Raw genomic sequence first — 24,514 nt, forward strand, 5'->3', positions numbered from 1 at the left:
CAATTTCCAACTTTACAAGTGATGATTGAGTGAGTCATTCTTGTACAACAATAACGAACATTCTATATTTTGGTCACAATCCGTGGATGATGATCCTCTTCATTCGAGTTTCTCCATTGACGGACTCCAAATCTAATTCAGTAATCTCCAGACAAACCGACTTGACCCTGTGAAACTACTGAGCAATCATCACGTCGCGTTGTGAGATTGATAACAGCTCGTTCTCCAAAGGTTGTAACCTCGTTTCGTTCTTCTTTGAGAAAAGCATCACGAACGTGTCTCAAGCTTCTTTCGGTGTCTTATTACCCTAAACGTGCTCTAACATCTCTTTTCGACTAGGGTTTTCAAGGAAAACATTGTCTTACCTGCTTTGATTCTCCAATTGACGACTTAGAGACCGCCCATCGTGTTGACAGTACCTCACTAATACTTCACAGAGTCACAGACGAGTCACAACTCGAAGAAAGTCACTCATTACTAATCTCAAAAAATCATTTCTGATGTGGAAGATCAGTTAGAACTACGACCACAGAGCATACTAAGAGTTTCAAGAGATCTGACAACCTATACCAACTTTGCTCAGATACATTGTAATCGACTAGATTTTATTGTCTATATTTATTCCTAAAATAACCTGATATATTTATTCCTAAAATATCTAAATCTTTTTTCATAAAATATATTTACATATTTACCTCGTACAATTATTGGACATGACCTTATTGAGCCAGTAATAATCTTTCAACATCTCGGGTACCAAAATTCAGACATCGTAGCACACCTGACCATTACATGATAGCAACAGTAAGAGCCGATACGAGGAAGAGAGCTTACCGTTTCAAAGTTAAAGAACGGTATTTACATGACCCCTTTAGGGTTTTTGTCTATTCCATTCGAATTATTTCACCGTATAATATTCTTGCATCGTAAGTAATAATACGTCTAAATACGAAACATTTCCAAAAATATGAATTTGGCATGCAAAAATTAAACGTAACTGTTTGATGCTCGAACGACACGATTGATGATTAGACGAGCAGCATTTACAAAAGGAAAAGATAAATCATGTAGTAAAAAAGGGAAATTACAACAAATTAAAACTTTCTTGATATAACAAAGAAAACAACACAATATTTTGTGTCGATTCATAGAAATAAAGGATATGAAGATCAAACCGAAACTAAAGCTTGAGCGATAAATCAAGTTCATGACCGTCGTCGACATGGTGTTCGATCTTCAACACGGGTTCCGAAAGATTCAAATTTGGTATCAAAATCGCTCTATCTTCGTCAAATCTCCTCGTTGATTCAACGTTATTATTCATCATCGTCGTCAATCGAAACCCACCATTTTGAGCTTGAAATGCAGATATTCTTAGATTATTCAGTGTTGGTCGAGAAGCCAAACTACCATGAAACTGTAACCCTGGTGATTTGAGCCACCGATACGAGGGTTTGTGAATCATCGAATCCATTCGTACTCCAAGCGACGAACCGTAGAACGAATGAGATGAGAGGGCGGTATACGGGTAATACGACGCTAAATACGGCGGCCGGCCGCCACCGAGTTCCATTCCTTGGCAGCGCTTGGCCATGGCTCTTTCTTGCTTGTGAGCATTTTGGTGGCCTCCTAGGGCTTGGGAAGTGGAAAATTCCCTCTTGCAAAAGTTGCATGAAAAAACCCTTGATTTTGAATTTGAAGACAATTCATTTGCATGACCATGAGAAGAGGAGGAATCCACCGTCACCGGCGGCGGCGGCGGCGGCGCCGACACTATCCTCTTCAAAATCTCCGGCGATCCCTCGTCGGACTCTTCATTAGAAAGCTTAAGATCCAACAATAGCCGTGAGTTCGGCTCCTGTGACGACTGCCGATCGCCGCCGTCAACTTCATCCACCACCATCTTTTCCAACTTCACCGCCACCGGTCTGCCGCCGTCGTCGCCGCCGGACGCGGCGGAGATACTGGAAGCTTCAATTTCCGCCATTGCCAACCAAAAAAAAAAAAAAATTATTCTTTTTCAATATCTCAAATTTGTGACAGAAATTTAAAGAGAGGAATTGGGTTTATATTTCTGGTTGAAATTAATGCAATTAATTTTCAATTATGGAAAGAAATCTCAAAATTAGAGTAATTACCATGAAAATTATAAAATAAAATACATATTTTTTTTAATTTTTAAAATTTTTTTTAATTTTTTTTGGAGCTGAGATGAATTATTATTTAAAAGTTTGAAACTATAATAATTATATTTTTAAAAAAAATAAAATAATAAATAATTAAAAATTATGAACTAAAAAGAATCTGCCACTAAAGGAAGAGATTCATGAGTTTAATCTGAAAAAGGCAAGAGATAAAACACCATCCCATCCCATTTATTAAACTTTCCAAAAATAATTATCCAAATAATTTTAATAATTATTATTTTTATTTAATTTATTTTTTTAATTTTGAAAATTGAGTTCATGTTCTTTTGTTAATTATTATTACTACATGTTAGGATATTGCAATTTCCTTAAACTAAGACAACGACAACCTATGACTTTTACGGTCGTTCATAAATGTGTTCAAAAAACACGATCAACCCGATACAATTCGTACCGTTTGGATTGGATTATGAAGTTATTTGAGTTGGGTTGTGCTCGAATAATGAAAATTTTATAGATTGAGTTGTCCAAACCAACCCGAATTTCTCGTTAATTTAAAAAAATATATATATATATATATATATATATAATAATTTTTAATTAATTTTACAATAGAGTCGTAAATTTTAATTAACGGTCTGAAAAATGAATAAATAAATATTATACCAATTAATATTTTATTTTTATTAAAAGAAAAAATTTGAATAAATTAAAGTTTTCGACTCGACACCTAAAAAAACCTCACAACTCAACCTATTCATAATTTTTTAAAATTTTAATTACACTGTAATCACGAGATATTGAGAAATGGGTCACGCTCGATCTTAAAGATGGAATAAGATATTAATGAATAAATTATTTTAATGGGTTAATTTATTATTATTATTTTGACGTATTAGACAATTTTTTTACCATATAAAAAATTTAAATTTCTGACCTATTCACCGAAAATATATATTTTATATCAATTAAATTATGATTTATTGAGATTAAAAAAATATAATTAGAGAGAAATTAAATAATTATAATTAAATTTTGAATTTTTTTTAAAAATAAATAATATATTTCATAATTATCTTCATCACATCTAGCTGGCTTCCCATTAAATTTTTGTGGCCTTTGATTTTGTAACTGATTTGATTTAATCAAACTTTATAAGCAGTTACTAAAATTCAATTTTTTATTTTTTTTATTTTTCTAAAAATAAAATCTTATCTTAATTAATTAATTCATTAATTATTAACACAGATTTACCCATCAACTTTCCCAGTTGTAATGATCTTCAACTTTTCTCTTTTTTAATTAATTTCTATTTTTGAATATTAATATAATGTTTTTTTTATTACCCAATTTGTGTAAAAAAAAATTAAAAAAATCCCTTTTATTAATGGGAACAAAATAATCTTAGTATTTTTCAAATGTTTGGTAATGTGTGTTTTAAGGTTAAAATTGTAAGTTAAATTATAGAATAAATAAACGTTACCAAAACCCTAATATTTGTTCATTAGTTCGAGTAATTTAACTGGTTGAAGTAATGATTCAGTAAACCCTAATATTTACCGAAACTCTAATGTCAATTAGTCAACTCGATCAATTTAACGGGTTACAGTAATGATTAAGCAAACCCTAATATTTACTGAAATCCTAATGTTTATTATTCAATCCGAGCAATTTAACTAGTTAAAGCAATGATTCAATGAACTCTAATACAGTGAACCCTAATACTTATTAATCAACTCGAGCAATTTAACTAGTTAAGGTTAAAGCAATGATTCAGTAAACTCTAATATTTACCGAAACACTAATGTTTATTAGTCAACTCGAGCAATTTAACTAGTTAAAGCAATGATTCAGTAAAACATAATATTTACCGAAACCCTAATATTTATTAGTCAACTCGAGCAATTTAACTAGTTAAAACAATGATTCAGTAAAACATAATATTTACCAAAACCCTAATGTTTATTAGTCAACTCGAGCAATTTAACCGGTTAAAGCAATGATTCAGTAAACCCTAATATTTACCAAAACCCTAATATTTATTAGTCGATTCGAGCAATTTAACTGGTTCAAGCAATGATTCAGTAAACTCTAATACTTATTAATCAACTCGAACAATTTAACTAGTTAAGGTTAAAGCAATGATTTAGTAACCCCTAATATTATCGGAACCCTAATATTTATTAGTCAATTCTAACAATTTAACTGGTTAAGGTTAAAGTAATGATGCAGTAAACCCTAATATACTAGAACCTCATATTTATTAGGCAACTCGAGCAATTTAATTGGATAAAGTAATGATTCAGTAAAACCTAATATTTACCGAAACCCTAATATTTGTTAGTCAAATCAAGCAATTTAACTAGTTATAGCAATGATTCAGTAAACCCTAATATTTACCGAAACCCTAATATTTATTGGTCGACTCGAGCAATTGAACTAGTTAAAGCAATGATTCAGTAAACCCTAATATTTACCGAAACCCTATTATTTATTAGTCGACTCAGCAATTTAACTAGTTAAAACAATGATTCAGTAAACCATAATATTTACCGAAACCCTAATGTTTACTAGTCAATTCGAGCAATTTAACTGGTTAAACCAATGATTTAGTAAACCCTAATATTTACCGAAACCTCAACATTTATTATAATATGATTTATAATTAGTCTTCACAAAATGGTTAAATCTATATTTAATAAAATAGGTAATATGAAATAGCATATAGGTTATTATTAAGAAAAACCCTAATTAATTAAGGATTAATTATAAGAATTATAACCCTAATTAGGGTTTCTACATTAGGAATATGTTTAAATTAAAGAAAGTTTGATTTGGTCATATTAATTTTTTTTCTTTATTTTATTTTATTTATTTAAGTTAGATTATTATTATTTCAACATAAATTCATTGTGTTTTATGTGCCAAATTTGGCCAATATTACTCAAATTGTATCATAAACTTCATACAAGTTGGTGTTTTCAAAGTTAATTAACTAATTGGTTCTAATTACCTTATAATTAATCCATTTTATTTTAATTTTATGTACTAAACAAATTATTTAAATTTTTTTTTCCAAATTATCCGTACAATAGAATATCTTTTTTATGGGAAAAATAATGTACTTTTTTTTTTCTTTTAATAAATTCAAGAATTAATTTAATTATAAGAAATTAAAAGGGAATTTTTGGACCACTTGTAAAAATTAATAAGGAAAGAAATTGTTTGCAACTTCATAGAACTTAATGAATTTTTATTATATGGTAGGTGTAATTAGTTCCTATAGTTTGTGATTTTTTTTTAATTTTAATTTTCTTACTATTAAATGCCTATTTTTTTTTTTTTTTTTTGTCTATATACTTCCAATAAATTTTGAAATTAGATTTTAATGTTAATTTTTTTATTTAAATAAAATTGTATCTATTAGTCTTTCGGGTCATAAAAATGTTATTATTGTGTGCTCTTTTTATTGGACGAAAATTATTATTTTTTATTTTACCATTAATGAAAATTTATTAGAAATACAGAACTAATAGATAGTTATTAAAAGTATATGGACTAAAATGAAATTAATTTAAAATATATGGACCGATATTTCAAAATAAGAGTAAAACTATTTGACACTTAAAACGAGTGGTTATTTAGCCTGTTTCAAGCGAGTTTTTAAATTAATTAGCCTTTTCAAGCGAGTTTTTAAATTAATTAGCCGAGTTTTTAAATTAATTAGCCTGTTTCAAGCGAGTTTTTAAATTAATTAGCCTGTTTCAAGAGAGTTTTTAAATAGCCAAATAAGAAAAGTAGCTAAAGTTTGAACACTTTCTACCAACTATCGCGAGGGGAGAGAGATTCTTTGAATGAAAAAGAACAAGTAAATCATTTATGGCAAAACCATATTTTACATCATTTATTATAACACAATATCTCTTATTCTTATTTAAAAAAATAATTTTAGCAAATATAATTGTAAAAGTTCTAAATTTTATTTCTTCAACGAAACCTTAGAATTTTTTTTTTCTTTAATAATTGTAACATTTTTTTAAGGAAATATTCAATTTTACAATTTCTAGGAACATAAACTATTTTTAAAAAAAAATTACATGTCCATTAACAATCAAAATAACCTCAAAATTTAGAAAATAAATAAATTATTATCCTAAGTAAATAATGTGAAGGTCTACTAAGACCCCCACATTGTTGAATAATTATTAAAAAATTAAAAAAAATTAAATAAATCATTAGCAATGGGAAAGATAGGAATATTTAAATCATATTGCTAACTAATAATACATCATTGGAATGCTTAAGCAATAAAATACACACCTGAATTTTTTTCTACTTTTGAGTTTACCAAAATTTAATGTACATACCTTCTCCTGAAGTCTGTCAATGGTGAATATGAAACTACTTTCTAATCTGGGTGAAAAGTTCAGGAGGTTTTCCAGTTCCTCCTGAACCACCCGGAGCAGCGCCAAAAGCCGAGAACCCGCCGCTTCCTTGCTGGTTGCCGAACGCCCCGAATCCACCTGCAGCACCGGCAAAACCTCCGCCTGCAGCACCTGCAAAACCTCCGCCTGCAGCACCTGCAAAACCTCCACCGGTAGCACCTGCAAAACCTCCCGTTGGGGGAGAAGCACCAGCAAATCCTCCACCGGTAGAGGCTGCACCAGCAAAACCACCGCCACTGAAACCACCACCACCAAAACCACCGCCACCACCTGAACCAACACCAGCAAAACCACCACCAACAGGTTTCACACTAGTAAAGCCACCACCATTAAAACCGCCAGGGGATCCTGAAGCAGTTCCAGGTAGACTAGGACCAAGCTGTCTTGATTGTCCAAATGAACCAAGAACAGTACCCAGTGCTTGCTGCCCTACTCCAATCTGAGCAGGCTGACCAAACCCGCCTTGAGCGGGAGCTTGAGTAGCCATTCCAGAGCCAAAGCTACCAGAGAACGCAACTGCATTCGTCGGTTGTGATGCTGCTTGTGAAGCCAGCGGAGATTGGAAGCTAAACGATGCAGGCCGAAACAACTCTCCACTTGGAGGAGAAGCCGTAGTAAAGGAAGAATTCATTGAGGTTGCATTCACATTGCCAAACGAACCACCAAATGGATTTGGTTTAGGAGCATTCGACATAGGCGTAGAGGTAGTTCCAAATCCTCCCAAGCTGCTCAAACTAAACTCGACGTTATTCGTCTCTGGGGCCTCCTCGTCCATATCGTCATCCTGAGTAATCAAAGCATCTGAAGTTTCACTTTTACCATTTGCAGCAGCCTTAGAAGTCGAGTTTGGTGTAGGTAATGGAACAAAAGCAGCAGGTGACTGTTGTGGTTGAGCATCCGCTACTACAAATGGAACATGTCCTCCCACATCTTTGGAAACCGTCTGGGTTACAGAAGTTGGCTCTACATGATTTCCAACAGCAAGTGTTACAGAAGGTTGAAGCTTCAGTTCACGGGACTCGGGCTTTGAAGCCGGTGCTTGCTTTTCAGTATCGGCATCTGATTTCGGCATCGGTTGTTCTTTACTCGAGGACACCAATGTAGGATTCAAGGAAGATAGATTAGATGGTGGTGATACCATCTTAGGTGCCTGAAATAGGGAATCAGAAACAGAAACAACCGGAGAGGCGAAGCTCGATTGGGTTGATGTTGACAGAGGTTTATTGAGATCTACAACAGCAGCAGGACTTGGAAATGATTTGCTTAGCGGAGATCCCGAAAATAAAGTCGACGCACTTGGAGGAGTATTTACAGGTGCTGGTGCTGGAACTGATGGTGAAAACACGGTCGGCGGTTTTTTTTCTTCAGTCTTTCTCAGTCCATCAACGGTCGGAACCAAAGAAGATGTCGTACCAACAGATACAGGTTCCGGCTTATTGGCAGATCCAAAAAGTGGACTTGGAGTTGTAAGCCTCTCCTTTACGTTAGCAGTTTTCTGACTGTTCGGATTCAAGGTTTCAATGGAATCTTTCGGTGTGGACATCGGTTTAGATGATGTTACGAAGATAGATGATTTCTGCTCGAAGTTCATATTAGATTTCTGGACCGAGTCGCTTCTAGCGAGTGAGAAGAAATCAGAAGCTTTTGACTTCTCAGGATAAGTGACCTCTGCAAATTTGTTTTCTGAAGCCGCACTGTACGCTTCACTATTACTTTTTTTCACCATTTCATGAGATGATTGGAATACTGGCAGAGAAGATGGTGCTGTACCATTAGTTTTTTGCAGTGGTTGGAATTTCTGTCTAGGAGGGCTAGCCCATGAGAAAGGCGTTGCGGGGTTCTTGGAGCCTTGTTCTGGATATCGAATATAAATATAAGCCGAAACATTCAAAACTTTAAGAACAAGAAAAATACTTTATAACAGAGAATCAGTAAACAAATGACTAAGAAACCTTCTGATTATGCTTCATCTTAGAGATCATACCTGCATTTTTGGATGATGATGATAGCATAGACGATGGTATGCGACTAGCTGGACGAGCAATGGTTGCTGGTCCTTCAAGAGTGGGAGAACGAAATTGTTTCTCATTGGACAATGGTGTTCCTTGCAAGATCATCCGCTTAACGGTGGTTTTCGGAGGTTGAACGCTAGCCAGGTTCTGCACCAATTTTACAGGGGATTCATGTTAGATTCAGATCCAGGTAGATGGAAGCATGTTAAATTCGGACAGATGGGTAATCAACTTGGGTGGATGAAGATAGAATATACATAAAACACTTAGTTGGAAGGGTGCATTCTTGCATGCATGAGTGGAGTTTGTTCCAATCCGCATGCGATTATGTCATCGAGAAAGTCATCGAGAACGATGACTAGTATAAGTGGGGGAGAATATCACAACTGTAACAAGAAGAGAGTAAATTGTGACCTCCAGGTGCAAATAGGCAGAAGGCGAGTGGCGCCCATACGACCAGGTGAGAGTAGAGGTAGACAAGTGTCGTGATATGACTGAGGAGGATGATACATCATCCAACACACAAAAAAGAGTGTGCATGAAAGCCAAGCTGAGGCATAAGAAAGATTAGAAGCAACGTTGTTGCCATGAATGTCAGATACGGGCTCGAAAAAGGCCACTAGAGCCCCAAGTCATAAACCTCAAAAGTCAGGGTTCCGGAGTGAGTTTTAGCAAGCAACTCTAGAGTTATGTTCATCTATATAAAAAATGAAAGTTTGCAAATTTACGAATGCTCCACAAGATCATATGGCCGTTCGCTAAAATCATGTCTACTCCTACCATACCTAAAATGTCTCAGAATGTACTGTAGGGAGAAGCGGGAGAGGCATGTGTCAGGCCATATGCATCCTCATTGTTCCAACAACATTCCATACAAAGAAATCCATGAATGGGCATTATGAAGAAAGGTGGTCAGAGAACAACTTGCCAAGTTCTGAACCATCTTCCATGTATGGCACTTAATCCAAGTTTATTTTACTAATAAAAAATATAGATCTTATTTTAAATTGACAGCAAAGTTCCATATGAAACACAGATAAAAAAAAAATGAAAATAGGGGTTCAAGGAAACACAGTACCCTGTCAAGTGAGTCTCTTCTCCTTCTCCCGGTTTCCGTTTCAGAAATTTTCGCTCCACTCCGCTGTTTCCTTCTCGATGTATCTTTACTTGAAAAAGAATCAGCAGAAAGTAAAAGCTTCTTACTAGAAGTTTCTGGAATTTTATTCACATTTGGGGAACTGAAAGAAGCATCATAAGTAATTCCAATAGTCTCGAACAATTCCTTCGTGATACTCTGCCTTTTTGAAGAAGGCGATTCGATATTGAGTGTAGCAATTTGTTTTGATAGATTATCAGAAAGAAGTTGAGCTGCTGCTAATTGAGATCCCATTATGTTATTCAAACTATGTAAGGAATGACTTTGCCTGAAACAAATTTTGAGGAAGAAACGTGTGTCGGGCTACTCAAAACGACCAGCTGAAAAGAAAACGGCAATAAAGCTAATAAATTTTTCACTGAATAAAATTTGACGTACCTCGAAGATCCAAATTTCCTTTGAAGAGTTCTTTCGTTAACTTGAATTTCCTCATTTCCACCAAACTTATTCAGCTCAAGGCCATTAAAATGCCTTTCTAACTCAATTAACTGGTTAGTCATATTCTGGAAAAGAGAAGAACCAAATGGATACATCACATCTCCAATCGAGGGAATTCATTTGTTTTCGAAACGATCGATAACCTACCTGATTCATCTGCAAAATGCGCTGTCGTTTTAGCTCTAATTCAGAACTTAACTTTTGGCGATCCCAATGTTCCCAATAGTTGCTGTCAGAAGCTTGCGTAACAATACCTTCAATGTATGTTTTCTTTGACAAAACTGAAACCAAATAAACTAAAAATGTAAAATACATATGAAATTATGACCAGAAATTAATTGATTATAACCTACATGTTGATATTCAACCAAGTCAACGTGATGACGGGAGGAAACCCGTATCGTCAATCAAATTCTCGTGATAACTAATGAGATTAGCCTCAACGTTTGGAAGGGATATACATGGAACTTTCTTATTCTACTTCTTTGTGACATTCAAATATTCGATGCATACTAAACAAATGCACTTTTCCAATATTAGCTACATCAACATGGAATCTTCTATGCCAACAACGTCGCCATCAATCATGTAGTATAAACGAACAAGAAGCTGAGGTTTAAATACCTTCAACCGTTCTGTCAAAGAGATTTTGTACCTCCTGTGCACGCTCAGTCATTGTGCGCTGCAAAGAGAAGGAAAAATGAAATTCACGTGTAAGATAACAGTATTGATAACAAGGAAAAGGATTGTGGGAGTAACAGAAAAGGAAAAAGGGGCTCAAAAAAAAGAAACCAAAATTAAAGCAAGTATTTCAAATCGAAAGAACTAAACAATAGAGGAATATTTTCTAAACTTGATATGAGAAATCAAAAGGGCATTCATCAACATAAACCTTCTTTTTATTCTAGTTCTAAAAAATTCTATTACTTTTTACATCCAATTCACCAACTAATGTCATCAAAGCAAGAAAAATTAAATTCAAAACAACAAGTTATTCCAAACATACTAACCAAAAGAACAATCAACGTTAGATATCTACAGAATCCCCATTAAAGTCATATAAACAGAAAATCTGAGGAAACGATCAATGAAGAAATGCATGCAACTAATCAGAATAATAACTCTTCTCTGAGTCACATTCCAAGAGAACACTTGAAACCTGGGTTACTTCTGATATTTTCTAAGCTCAAGTAATTTGCAAATCAACTGCCTATTATGCTTTGTTTATTTTGGAAAACGAAAACAAAACCTTTCATTGAAGATATGAAAAGAGAATAATGCTCAAAAGATACAAACACCAAAAGTGAGAGAAAGAAAGAACAAAACATAGTAAAATTACATAAGAAATAAGCCTTGAACAGGTTAAATAGTTCTTTCTCAAATGATTCAAGTCGAACATAATTAGTTTCTTCAAGGTTGATATCCAATACTGGCATTGGCCGTAGGACAGGGAATACTATCTCATACCGAACATATCTTTTTCGATTAGTTTCCTTTTCAGTGATGCTTCCATTAAGCTATTGTCGTCTCTTTTTTTTTTTTTTTTTTTTTCATGCGCTAATCTCTCTTACTCTACACATCATTGCTATAAAATGAGAAGCCCTGCAGCCATTCATCCTCCATAATTTAATTTTTCACATTTTTTCTCCTTTTCTGAATCTAGTACTTTTAGCAATAAATAGTGAGGTTATACAAATTAATAACCATACTCTCAGTCAGCCAAAGTACAGGAAAAAAATAATTAACAAACTGAAAAACACAAAATAATATTTGATAATTACCCTCCATATTTGACATTGATCTGAAAGAGTGGCTAAGCCAAGCTCCAAAGCTTCAACGGAGCTTTTCTGGAAAGTAGTGCAGGCATCCAAAAAACCACCCGGCTCTTCTATAGATTCTAGAAGCATGTCCAGCCCTTCGCACATTTCAGTCATCTGTAGAGAATAGGAAGCATTGAAGAAGCCAGAAAAAAATCTGAAAGAAACAAAATATATATACACACAAATATATAGAAAATCAAGCTTACAGAAAACATGAGAGGATACAAGGGGAAGACAAAAGTAATACTCCATAAGAGTTCTACTAATTCAAGATGGGGATCAAATCAAGTAAAATAAGGCCTAAAGAATAATTACAAAAAATTTTACACGAAAACCCATAGAGGTATGATGTCTCATGAAGGATCACCACCTCCTTCTCCGATCTTTCAATCTAAAAATCCTATTGTTTCTTTCCCTCCAAAATCTCACACAACAGCACAAAAACAAGCAAACCATAGTCGTCGACTCTTTTCACGAAAAACAATACTTGGCTGCAAAAAAGTTATAATTTATGTCATACACATGGAATATAGAGTTAAGATGTAAATTGAGTAACTCTAATTGAGCATAATCTAACCATCTTGGAGTATGACGCATCTAGAACTTTCTCGCTTTTGACTTCAATAATCCTCAATGGCCTTGCTGACACTAAGAGCCTGTTCTAAGATTTGTTTTCAAGAAATGAAGGCCTCCTAAATATGAAATTTTCTTCGGGGAACTTTCCTTAATTAATCTGGTATGATTTGATACAACACTAGAAGTTAAACTAATTGGCCTAAAATCCTTAACCCTAATCACTTTTTCCTTCTTAAGAACCACATAGCGAAAGTTTCAATTAGAGTTGTTCAAAATTCCTCTTTCATAAAACTCACAAAATGTAACACCTGGAATTTTAAGAAAATAAATAACAGATTCTTAAAAATAAAAAAGGGAAGGAAAGCAGAATGGCACGCACGCAAGTTGGAGAAGATGACTGTATAGTCAACTGTTAGTTTCTCAACCTTCTTTTTAACGAATTTGAAGCTAGTCATTTTCTCACCAATTTTATTCTTTTGACTTGATTTAGGGCATATTGAGGAATTTTGGAGAAATTTGGAATATCTTCGAAGACCCGACAAGCTCGGGAAGTTCACAATCATGTAAGTAACCATATGGAGCAAGCTTCTAAGAAATACTTGCACAAGTCAATAAGGATTGAGGGCAATGATTGAGTACTATGTTAGAAGCCTAGTTTGGCCTAGTCTCATGATAATTGTGCTTAGATGAACAGTTTACAACTTAATTCTATTTTCAATTATATAGCTTCTGCAAACATGATTTGTGAACTCTGATAGATCATTAGGTTCTTATGCTTTCCAGCATGCTGAGATTGGATTATTATCGCTTAATGAGCTTGATGAGCATGTTGTATGCCTTCATACGTTTATAATGCATGATTTAGGATTTGGATTGCTTGTTATTGTCTAATTATGAGGTTTATAATGCATGATTTAGGATTTGGATTGCTTGTTATTGTCTAATTATGAGGTGAACTATCGCTATGTGTCATAGAGTGTTAGTTATGGTTTCCATAGCCTATGAGTTCCTCTTTCTCCTATTTTGGTCCTAGTACCTAGTCATGAGTTCCAAAGCCTCCTTAGTTTAACGAGGTATCTTGTAGGGACGGATAGGGCGCAACCCCTATTCATGAACTAACTAACAAAGGTTATGGTTGACTTGTTACACATGGCTTAGTTGTCACCCATAGAGGATTTCAGGAGTCATAGAGGGCATGCTACTGAAGTACTATCAATGGTGCCTAGTGGGGAGAGCCATGGCCTTTTTACTGTAAAAGCCTAAGTGGCGTAGTGACAGGTAGTTTTAGTACTCTAGCTTGAAAAGGCAAAGTAACCGGTAATTATTGTTCCTAAGACAGGTAGTTTCACTGTTCTAACCTGATGAGGGTACATGAATAGGTAGTTTACTGTTCCAGCCTGGAAAGGCATAGTGACAGGTAGTTTACTAATATTAGGAATAGATAGATGTTGCCCGGCACCACTTAGGGAAAATCCACTTATTAGAGCTCAGTAGGTAGATATGTATGGAGTACAGTCACTGTTGCGAGCAAATAGGGCTCCTCCAGACTTGTGAGTATTATCCTAGGGCCTTTTCAAGGGCTACAATGACTCGACGCGCACTTTGCGCAAGAATGACGAAGGTCCTAAACATACGTGAAACCTGAAAATAGAAAACCACTAGGTTGTGAACCTAAGAGGGATTGAGTACTTCTTAAAGGAGATATGCTAAGGGTTAGTAAAATAGTGACCTACAAAATTTGGCACAGACATTAAGCCACAGTTTGGCTACCGTTAGAGACAGTTATGAGCACATAGTCTAAGTTTTCGTGTATAGAATTAAGTCTGATAAGAGCCTACAAGTAGGTTGCTTACTGATTATGTTTATACTCATCCCTATTATTCTTTATTTTTCAGATTGTGTGTAGACCACTGTTGATGACAAGAGCGTGTGGAGCCGTGCAGCTACACGAGATGTCCTTTAGATCGAGTCGTTTTCCTTCCTGTCATTTTATTATCATTTTAAATACTACTTCTCGAAACCTATGTATTTTTGTAAACCGTTTTGAATCGACTCCACGGATATTACCATTAAACTACTTTTATGTCAGCTTTGATTGCATCCTTAAATTTAAAATTCCTTGTGTCTCCCTGTTTTACAAAAGAAAATTTTACCGCCCTTTTTACCCTTGACTGTACATGGTGACCTGTGATTTGAGGTATCGAAAATCAAGTCGTTACACAAAAACTTTCCACATAAGATCTTTAATACAAACCTAATTATCCAAGAAAAATGGCCAAGGCAAGACCATCGGCAGGGGCTTTATCTTTGTCAAAACCGAAGACCACTCTTCTAATCTCCTCGAGAGAAAGTGTTATCCAAATCAGCCCTATCACCAGCTAAATGGGGGGACCAATCGAAACTTTCAAGGAAAGACCTAGGTGAAATACCCGATCCAAAGATGGAGGAAAAAAGAGAGACGATCTCCTCTTAAATCTCTTTATCTTCTCACAAGGTTCTCCCATCTTTGCTAACCGTGAACCAATAATATTTCTAATCCTTCTCCTAGCCCATCTAATCTCAGCCTTTTGCGTCCAACTAATAGTCTCACTTTTAAGCACCTCTTCAAACTTCACTTTTAGAGACAACCTTTCCTCTTTTGATCATCGCTTAAGGAACCCACCACTTCCAATCTATCTAACACAACAATTATATTCAACACATTCCTGTTTCTTGATCTTCATGTCCTCAAAAACCTCATGATTCCATGTTTCCAGAAACTCTTTCAAACGACAAAGCTTACCCTAGAAATGAAAAGCTTCCCGTGTTCCTAAACTCTCCACCACCCACCAAGAGAATCTGAAGAAAAGAAATAATATTAAAGTTGGCTAGGGGGCTATAGCTTGGAGGTAGGATACTTTTTAGTTGCCCACGCACTAGCAAAGGGAGAAGATACCTGTCAGAAAATACGTCACAACCACTATCTACACACCAATAAACAAAACAGTGAGATGTTAATCGACTAATTATATGGTAAAGATACAATATAACCATAAATGAAAGGACATGGGCCTCGTTATTTTGTTAACCACATACAGGGACCATTATTCAGCCCAAGCATAAAAATGTGCAGAGGAAATCTCATCTTCTAATTCAAGCTGTTCCTAAATGGGGGGAAACGAAAAAAAAATTAATTCCTAAGAGGAAAATATCGGCACAAGAATGCTCATGCAAGTATTCTATCCCCTTTTCCTTTTATGCTATTAGAAATGGAGTGGAGGTGTATTTTTCTTTTATAAATTTCTTTTCCCGATGAAGATGGATTGGAGTATAAGCAAGCAAAAGAATAGCAGACCAAGTCATAATGGATGTATCAATTATAATAATAATAATATTCAGATCTTTAAACCAAGTCATTCCTACAATAGAACATATTGAGAAGTTATTTGAATAAATTTCATTTAGACCTTACTCTAGAAAATCAAGCTGTAAATTAGGGCTTTATACTTCGGATTGTTACCTTGTATATGTTTATAACTGTATTTTTCTTTTCCTAATGGGTTTAGATTGATAGCATATTTTTTGCTTTATTTGATTGGGTGTCTCTTTGTATAAATATGATTCTTCTCTACTCATTGAGATATAGAAAAATATTATCCTTCCTACATAGCTTCACTTACTGGTTTTGCCAAGGGGACGTTGCCGTAATTTCGCTCTGAACCATCTTGCTTCTTGTTAGAAATTTTACCCAACGAGAAGTTGTCTTGCAAAGATACTTGCGAGCTTTGTATCACTGGTAAAGATTCAATTTTACCAGCACCTGCACTTACTTGTCTCCCACTTTGTGTTAATGTACTTGGAACATCCTTCGGTTGAAAAGGCTTTCCAGCAAAACCTGTGAAAGCATTTGCAGCACCTGAACTTTGCTTTATTGTTGACTCTTTAACATTGAGAAAGGGATGGCTAGGAACATCCGCCGATTGCTCCGAAAAAGCAACAGACCCAAGGCCAGTAAATTTCTGAACAGGCTTATCAAAATTCCCAATCTGATTGTTGGGTCTCTCCAAGAAAGAAGGCTTTAACGATTGGTTAGCCATGTCCACAGATTGCCCCGAAAAAGCGACAGATCCGAGACCAGTAAATTTATGAAAAGGCTTATTAAAATTCCCAATCTCATTGTTGGGTCTCTCCAAGATAGAAGACTTCAATGATTGGCTAGGCACGTCCACAGATTGCCCCGAAAAAGCAACAGATCCAAGACCAGTAAAACTTTTAACAGGCTTAGTGAAATTCCCAATCTCGTTGTTGGGTCTCTCCAAGGTAGAAGGCTTCAATGGTTGTGAAAAAGCAAAAGAATCCATTTGCTGGCTTTTAGCATTACTCTCTCTGGTAATAACTGGACTCTCATCTACTTCAGATACTGGACGCTGATCAATATTAGAAAAGAGCTGAGGCTGATCATCAGTAGGCACTACAGTATCGTCTTCCTCTTCCTCATCACAAGCAGAAACAGTCTCATCTGAAGCTTCAGATTCATTAGCACTGCATGAAAAGTTAAAAAAAAAACATAGTAAAAGAAAATCAGGAGCTATAATCATAATATTTAGGCTGCTATTAACAAGGGGGTAAATAGACTTTGGTCTTGGGTAACACTAACAAGCAAGGTCTCAAAACAGATATGGCAGTACCTAGAAAAATGAAACAGAAGGAGTTTTCCCTCTAGAGTAAGACACAAGAGAGTGCAATATGGCGAGACTTCTCTAATCTCTTCATTTCCAACTTGGACTTCCACCTTTCCAGGGAGAGAAACTCGATCAATGCACAGCCCCATTACCAAATTATCGTCACCGTTGTCTGAAACAAGAAAGAGATAGAATTATATCACAGAAGAAGAGATACTGCAGAAGTACAAAAATTAAAACCTAATCTCACACAGGTGTGTAAATAAAAACTGACTGTAAAGGCAATCAAAAATTTCTAATGGTAACAAGCCCTGCAACCCAACACTAAATTTCAGGAAATGATACTTTCCTCTGTGTGTGCACTTGAGAACACCAGGGAAAATCAAATAAATAGTGAAATGCTATAAGAAAACAGAACGGAACCAACTCTTAGAAAATTCAAGAAAAGCACAAGTATATTAATTGGATAATGTCCCAAAATAAATTGATCGACCGCATTGTAATCATTTTGTATTGAGAAGCCAAACTTTCATTTAGAAGAAAATAGAAAGAATAAAAGAGGACCAACATTGGCCAACAAGACTAAAATAAAAACAGCCTAAAAGTAGCCAAACAGGACTGGCCTAACAAACAAGAAAAGGACTCCAATCCAAGAGAATATTTAAGTCATGAAAAACCAACTCTAAGGAAGCCATAAATGTAGCGATCAAAAAATCACAAGGCAGGAAAAGTCATAATATAATATAAAGAAAATATGTTTCTTATTTGATTCTTCAAACAATTAAACTCTAAAGAGATGATAAACAAATACACATCCAGAGAAACGTCTTTTAGACTACATTTATATTAGGAAATGCAAATCATAGCTCATTTGATGACTCAATGCATTAAAATGGGACACATTCCTAGGGAGGGGGGAAATGGAAACAAGATAAGCTAATGAACTGTGGTAGTCAAATCACGAGATCCCTAACCTTGAAGCTCAATCCTCGGGAGTGACTTATCTCTTTCAATATCAATAACAGCAACTTCATTCTCAACCTCTTGCAACCAACCAAGCAACACAATATGCTGATCTGTATTGTTCCTATTGGCAACAATTGCGAGCTTGCTGCACCCAAATCAAGAAAGGTAATAAATAAAGCTGACCTGTAGGATCAGAATTAAAGAATAACCCCAAAGTAACGGGAAAAGTTCTCTAAATAAAAATAAAAAAAGAGGAATTCCATGTAAAATTCAATTCAGAGCTTTAATGAGACCAAGTGATTTCTACATACCATTTATCTAAATAACTCAATAATAAACAAGGCCCAGTTTCAACAGGCAAAATGTCTGGAGTGAAACCTGAATATATATCATGGAACGATAAAAGGACTTTATTTGAGGAAACCTACAAAAGAGGGTGACAAAAATTAATCTACCAAAATACATATAAAATAAATAAATCAATAACACATTCACTACAACATGTTGATCATTTAATGATACTGTTTCATAATTCTTGTTAAGCAAATTACATTCAATTTAGTATGAGTTTGTGGAAACAAATACGAAAATTATTATAACTCTCGGCTGTTACTATCATTCAGAAGATCAGAACAATAAGTAACAGATTTATAACCTATAAAGGAAGGTGATTGATCTTCAATCTAGGGCACTAATTACAGGGAATGTATGCAAACGTTCTCAATATATATAAAAAATGCTTGGGGTAAAAATATTAATAATAATAATAACAACATAATACACCATCCACAGATATAAGATTTTGTCAAGATACAAGAAAGAAAAAAAATTATTCATGATCTTCCTCTCTTCTTAATCAATGTATTCGTAACCTTAGCAATCATTTCCTTGAATAACGACTGCTAAGGTTCCCTCAAACAACCATCAACCTTGTTTTGATCTAAACTACTCCTTTGCTACTAAGAAGACTGCACATGGCCAATCTAATAAAGCTCAACTACCTTTTTCTCTAAAGGTGATACAGCAACTCTCATTAGCTCAGTAATTAGTAGTATCCCGATTTACTTCTTTTCCCTTTTTCATTCTCCTAGCAGAGTGTATAAGGTTAATAAGAAGTCAATGCGAGATTTCCTTTGGGAAGAGGTTGAAGAGAGGGGAGGAGCGCACCTAGTGAATTGGGAGACAATGGGAAAGTCGGTCAATCTTAGTGGATTAGAACTTGGGAATCTTGAGTTTGTTATAGAGCTCTCTTAGGAATATGGCTTTCGTGACCCCTCTCAAATCAAATTCCCTTTGCTGTAGGATTATTGTGAGTAAGCACGGTCCTCATCCTTTTGAGTTGTTCTCTAATGGGGTAAAAGTTCTGGCAAGAATCCTTGGAAAGAAACAATCAAGCGCATTATTTTTCTTTCCACATTCAAGGATTTACTTATCCTATAAATGTTTTTATTTCCCAATGAGATAATACCAATTGGTAAACCAACTTATGTCTCAATTAAACTAGTGTACGAGATTTTTTTTTATCAAGAAACCAAGGTTTCAATAAGAAAGAAGGAATATAAAAGGGCTAGCAAAAAAACAACAGCCAAAAGAAATTATTCAAACAACAATGGACCCAACCAAAAAAAGGGACTCCATGCAGAAGAACAAGGCTTAGAATATGATAATTACAAAGGTCCTTAAATTTTTAATTTACAAATGCCTAAATTTGGCAAGATCTCACACCTCTTTCCAAAACCTCTTATAGCCTCTAAAAATTATTTCATTCCTTTCAAGCCAAATGCTCCATAAAACAGCAAAAAAAAAAACAAAAAAAAAAAAAAAAAAAAAAAAACAAAAAAAAAAAGTATAAGCACAATCATGAACACAACCCTTCCTCACGAAAATAGAAATGGAAAAAGGAGAAAAAAATTGAAAAAATTAATAAAAAGAAAATCACAGCTACTCACGTCAGTAATTTTTCCATCTTTACTTCTGATAACTTGGACAAAGTAATCTTCTTCATCGCCTGTTGCAGTTACTTGAAAGCATCCTATAATGATACAATCAGCACGAACCCACTTGATAGAGTCAACTGACAAATCAGGAAAAATCAAGTTAAAACATCGTACCAGAAGTATTTTCTAGAATGATAAATATAAGGTTGTCATTAAGAGTAAAAAAAGTATTTTTGTTGTTTATTACATAATATTATCATTTTCAATTTATTTTAGTTTTCAGATATTTGTTTTTTACTTTTCTTACATTTTCTGGATTATTACAATTTAGTTAGAATTTAACTTGTATAATAATTCCTTGTTCTATTGGAAACCTCATTTAGTTATATTTTTATTTTGGAGAAGGAACGACATAGTAATTAAAAAGAATTACATAAGCGGAAGGAAGAGGCAAATTCCCAGACTAGCCATAGAGTACCCAAAACCCTGCAATTGGAGATTTATTTTAGCTCCTTTTGTCTTAGTTTGTAAGCTTGTTAGTGTTTTTTCACTTATCTCAATGAAACTTTGGCTTAGCATAATTATTAAAAAAATAATATTTGAAAATTTAAATAAATAACTAATGACAACGACAATTATCCCAATCTAAAATTGCATGGGAGAAGAAGCAATGTCTTCAAAATTCCCATGATTTCTCTCTAGTCAATGTTAGATGAACACGACTCTCCACAATGGTATGATATTGTCCACTTTGAGTATAAGCTCTCATGGCTTTGCTTTGGGCTTCCCCAAAAGGCCTCATACCAATGGAAAGAGTATTCTTTGATCATAAACCCCATGATCATTCCCTAAATTAGTCAATGTGGGACTTTCATCATCCAACACCTCCCTTCGAACAAAGTACGCTTCCCCTTAATCGAGGCTCGACTCCTTTTTTTTTTTTCTGGAGTCTTAGTCATTTTTTACTATGCCTTCGAGGATACTCGACTCCTTTTCTTTTGGAGTCCTTTGTTCGACATTTGAGGATTTACCAATCTATTGGCACGACTAAGTTTAGGGCATGACTCTGGTACCATGTTAGATGAACACGACTCTCCACAATGGTATGATATTGTCCACTTTGAGCATAAGCTTTCATGGCTTTGCTTTAGGCTTCCCCAAAAGGCCTCATACCAATGGAGAGAGTATTCTTTGATCATAAACCCATGATCATTCCCTAAATTAGCCGATGTGGAACTTTTATCATCCAACAGTCAATAACCCCCATATAACAATGACAGTTATCCCAATCAAGAATTTTTTTATCCTTTACCACTAATCATTGGCAATCAAATCTATCCCACGATAGTAACCAAACTAAATAGGGTTAAAATAAGAATAAAAAAGTATGCTGAGATTACTGAGGAAGAACGCAAGGTACTCCTTTCCATGCTAACAACTCAAACTCAACTTGTAGCTAACCTTAGAAGCACTAAGTTTGTGTTCCACTCTGATAGATCACAAAAGTAAAATATAAGAGACATCACTCACCAAAAGGAAAAATAAAAAGAATGATGAAAGTTATGAAACCTTCACATTTCAACACTTTACAGACATCATTTTTACACGCGCGCGCGCGCACACACAGAGAGAGAGAGAGAGAGAGAACCTTTCATTGCAAAGTCCGTATCAGTGTCACCATTCCCTGAACTTGGCAAGAGTGACATGGACAGTCGTTCCTTGAATTTATATGAGAAAATGGAAAGAGTGTCCTTTTTAGCCACAGCAATGAATTTTCCTTTCACACTGCATTCAACTAAAATCCAAAATAAGATTTTTAAAATGTTCAAAAATAGCAGCTCCACATATATAAGCTTTGCTCATAATAATTCATGTAAATGGATTGCTTTCATAAAAAACAATAATAATAATAATAATAAATTAGCAAAAAAGCAGGGGCAAGAAAATACAAACAAATAAGAACTTCTCTGCCAAAGACACTGCATAGTATATGTGGGGGGAAAAAAGAACAAAAAGAATACAATAACTAAAATAGTTCACTATACAAGGACAAAACATATATGGACAAACAAAGTCTCACTGATTAAATGAAATATACAAGGATATACAATAGATGAAGTAACTAGAAGAATTGAGTAGAAAGATGCAAATTTTAGAGAGCTCATCTAATTTTTATGAAGGGACGCCCAGAACTGGATAATTTCACAGGAAAAAATAGAAAGTTCAGGGAAATACAGCATCTCTCCTTGCATATACGTAGCAAAAAGATTCGTCTTCTTGAAGTAGAAATTCTAAATAAGCCTTTTAATAGCCCAAGATATCCATGACCATGGCAACTGTACTTTTTTTAACTGACATTTTGAAGCTTTTTACTGCAGAGTGCGATGCTTCTGACAAATGGTGTAGACGGAAAATATGATGTTTGCACCACCATATAAGATAATACATTGATATATACATTGTAACACGAGCTAAAAGATAAACTACCTATTACTCGAGGATAAAAAAAATTGGGGCAAAAGCAACAACATGCAATATTTCAATATTAAATAATGTACTTTGATGAGCAAACCGAGTTTAATAGAAGTGTGAAAACAATAGTCCTCACCATCGCCAATGAAATATACAGTCATTTAACATAAAATGTAAGAAACTTATCAAACGCCACTTAAATTTGCCATTAAGAATTATATACTTATACAAAAGTACACAGCGTACCAGCATCAATATCGTGCATGATATGTTTAAAAGGAACACTAGCCGATCCTTGGTATAACTTTCCATGTTTTGAAAGAACCAGATAAGAATTTTCCGGCTTTCTGGTCCATTTGAAGTCTTTGATGCAACTGGAATCAGTTGTTGAACAAGAGAAATAGGGTTTTTCAGCCTGCATAGCAGCAATGAAATATAAGAAAATGACGTGCAAGAAAAATAACTAAACAAAACAAAAAACCATTAGCAATAAGAGTGAAACAGCGTTAAATAAATGGAAAACTTGCTGAGAGATTAGAGGATTTCGATCTTAAGGCGAGTTAGAGGTTTCATCAAAGTACTACTGTAACTTCTAGAGAGAAAAACCATGTAATAACTCCGTGCAGGAATTTAATTCAGTAACGTACTTAACCAATGATTGTGATATTTTCCCCGTCGATGCAAATAACCAAAATGACATTTCAGGGGAACGGTGCTTTGAAATTAGGACAAGCTTCAGCTAAAAGCACTACCTTATCAAGCAGCGAGTCAACTGAAAAAAGATGAACATCACCAGCTACGACGGCAGCAAGAAAAGAATTATCATTGGAAAGTGCAAGAACATGAACTTTCCCGACGGAAACATCCACAATACTCAAATCCTGGATTGAAGAACCAGTTCCCCCGTTTTTCATCTCCTTAGCTGAAGCAACTACATCCGTGGTCCTCACCACAAAAAACCCTAAACAAACAAAATTCTTCAAAAAAATCACAGAAAATCAACAGTATTCACAACAAAGGAGAAGCAATTGAAATTACCAACCAGACAAATGGGCAACGAATATAAGACCAAAACTCTCAGACACAGCAAGAGGCTGGGAAGGAGGACTTCCAGGATCAAAAATGGAGTCATTGAGCTTGACAGGAACAGGTTCGCCGATCTTTTCGAAGTAGTAATCGTTGGTTTCAACATGCTCCCCTTCGTAAGAGTCTTCCAATGCAATAGGAGTTAAAGAAATGGAATGCCGCGAATCAACGGACGCCATGAATTGACTGAAGCTTTTCTCTGAATCGAGAGAGAAGCTCTGCGTAAGGTTTTTGAAGCAAACGAATGTTCTTCCCTCTTCTTCTTCTCCGACTTGAGGGGTTTTTGGAGTTCGCACTCTTCAAGTGCCTTTGGGCGGTAAGCGTGTGGGAGATTAAATATATAGCTCCGATTTTAAGCTATTGGAATTTTTCCCAAAAAAATTAAATAATAATAATAATGTAAGAAGTCATTTATACCCCTATTATTTTTCATATACTTTTAAACTTTAAAAATAATTTCAAAAATAGTTATTTCAAAAATAGATTTAAAATTGTTTTAAAAATTTTATCATGGTGTCATGAATTTTTTTTAGAATGACGGTTAAAAATATTTATAGATGATCTATGAGGTGTTAATAGTTAAAAGGTGTATTTATATGACTCGATAATCTGACCAACCCAGATTACCGAACCCAAAACATAAGGGTTGGGTTTGTTAGAGGATGAAAGTCCCACATCGACTAATTTAGAGAATGGTCAGGTGTTTATAAACAAAGAATACTCTTTCCATTGATATGAGTCCTTTTAGGATGCATAAAACAAAACCATGAGAGCTTATGCTCAAAGTGGACAATATCA

At 34.8% G+C, this 24,514-nt stretch overlaps 2 protein-coding genes across 4 annotated transcripts; both read right to left on the bottom strand.

Moving 5' to 3' along the window:
* Positions 1 to 1,180: 1,180 nt before the first annotated feature.
* On the bottom strand, positions 1,181 to 1,987 carry LOC111449898 (zinc finger protein 1-like). Its single transcript, XM_023089982.1, has one exon. It carries the CDS (start codon positions 1,985 to 1,987, stop codon positions 1,181 to 1,183), a length of 807 nt encoding a protein of 268 aa, XP_022945750.1.
* A 4,404-nt stretch (positions 1,988 to 6,391) lies between these two features.
* LOC111449495 (nuclear pore complex protein NUP214) lies at positions 6,392 to 24,014 on the bottom strand. 3 transcript variants are annotated; one of them, XM_023089406.1, is made up of 17 exons: positions 23,673 to 24,014; positions 23,383 to 23,591; positions 22,877 to 23,045; positions 21,807 to 21,953; positions 20,171 to 20,295; positions 18,533 to 18,645; positions 18,230 to 18,366; positions 17,262 to 17,427; positions 16,254 to 17,115; positions 11,980 to 12,132; positions 10,823 to 10,880; positions 10,346 to 10,479; positions 10,139 to 10,263; positions 9,683 to 10,028; positions 8,577 to 8,751; positions 6,761 to 8,446; positions 6,392 to 6,712 (listed from the first exon to the last, which is right to left on the bottom strand). In XM_023089406.1, the coding sequence occupies exons 1-17, from the start codon at positions 23,893 to 23,895 to the stop codon at positions 6,549 to 6,551; spliced, it is 4,992 nt and encodes a 1,663-aa protein (XP_022945174.1). In that variant the 5' UTR covers positions 23,896 to 24,014; the 3' UTR covers positions 6,392 to 6,548. The 3 variants fall into 3 exon arrangements, with proteins under 3 accessions (XP_022945174.1, XP_022945173.1, XP_022945175.1); XM_023089405.1 differs by having other exon boundaries at positions 6,392 to 8,446; XM_023089407.1 differs by lacking the exons at positions 18,533 to 18,645; positions 22,877 to 23,045; positions 23,383 to 23,591; positions 23,673 to 24,014 and having other exon boundaries at positions 6,392 to 8,446; positions 21,807 to 21,943.
* Between the last annotated feature and the right edge of the window lie 500 nt (positions 24,015 to 24,514).

Source organism: Cucurbita moschata, unplaced genomic scaffold, assembly GCF_002738365.1.
Source record: "Cucurbita moschata cultivar Rifu unplaced genomic scaffold, Cmos_1.0 Cmo_Scf00011, whole genome shotgun sequence".
Lineage (NCBI taxonomy): Eukaryota > Viridiplantae > Streptophyta > Magnoliopsida > Cucurbitales > Cucurbitaceae > Cucurbita > Cucurbita moschata.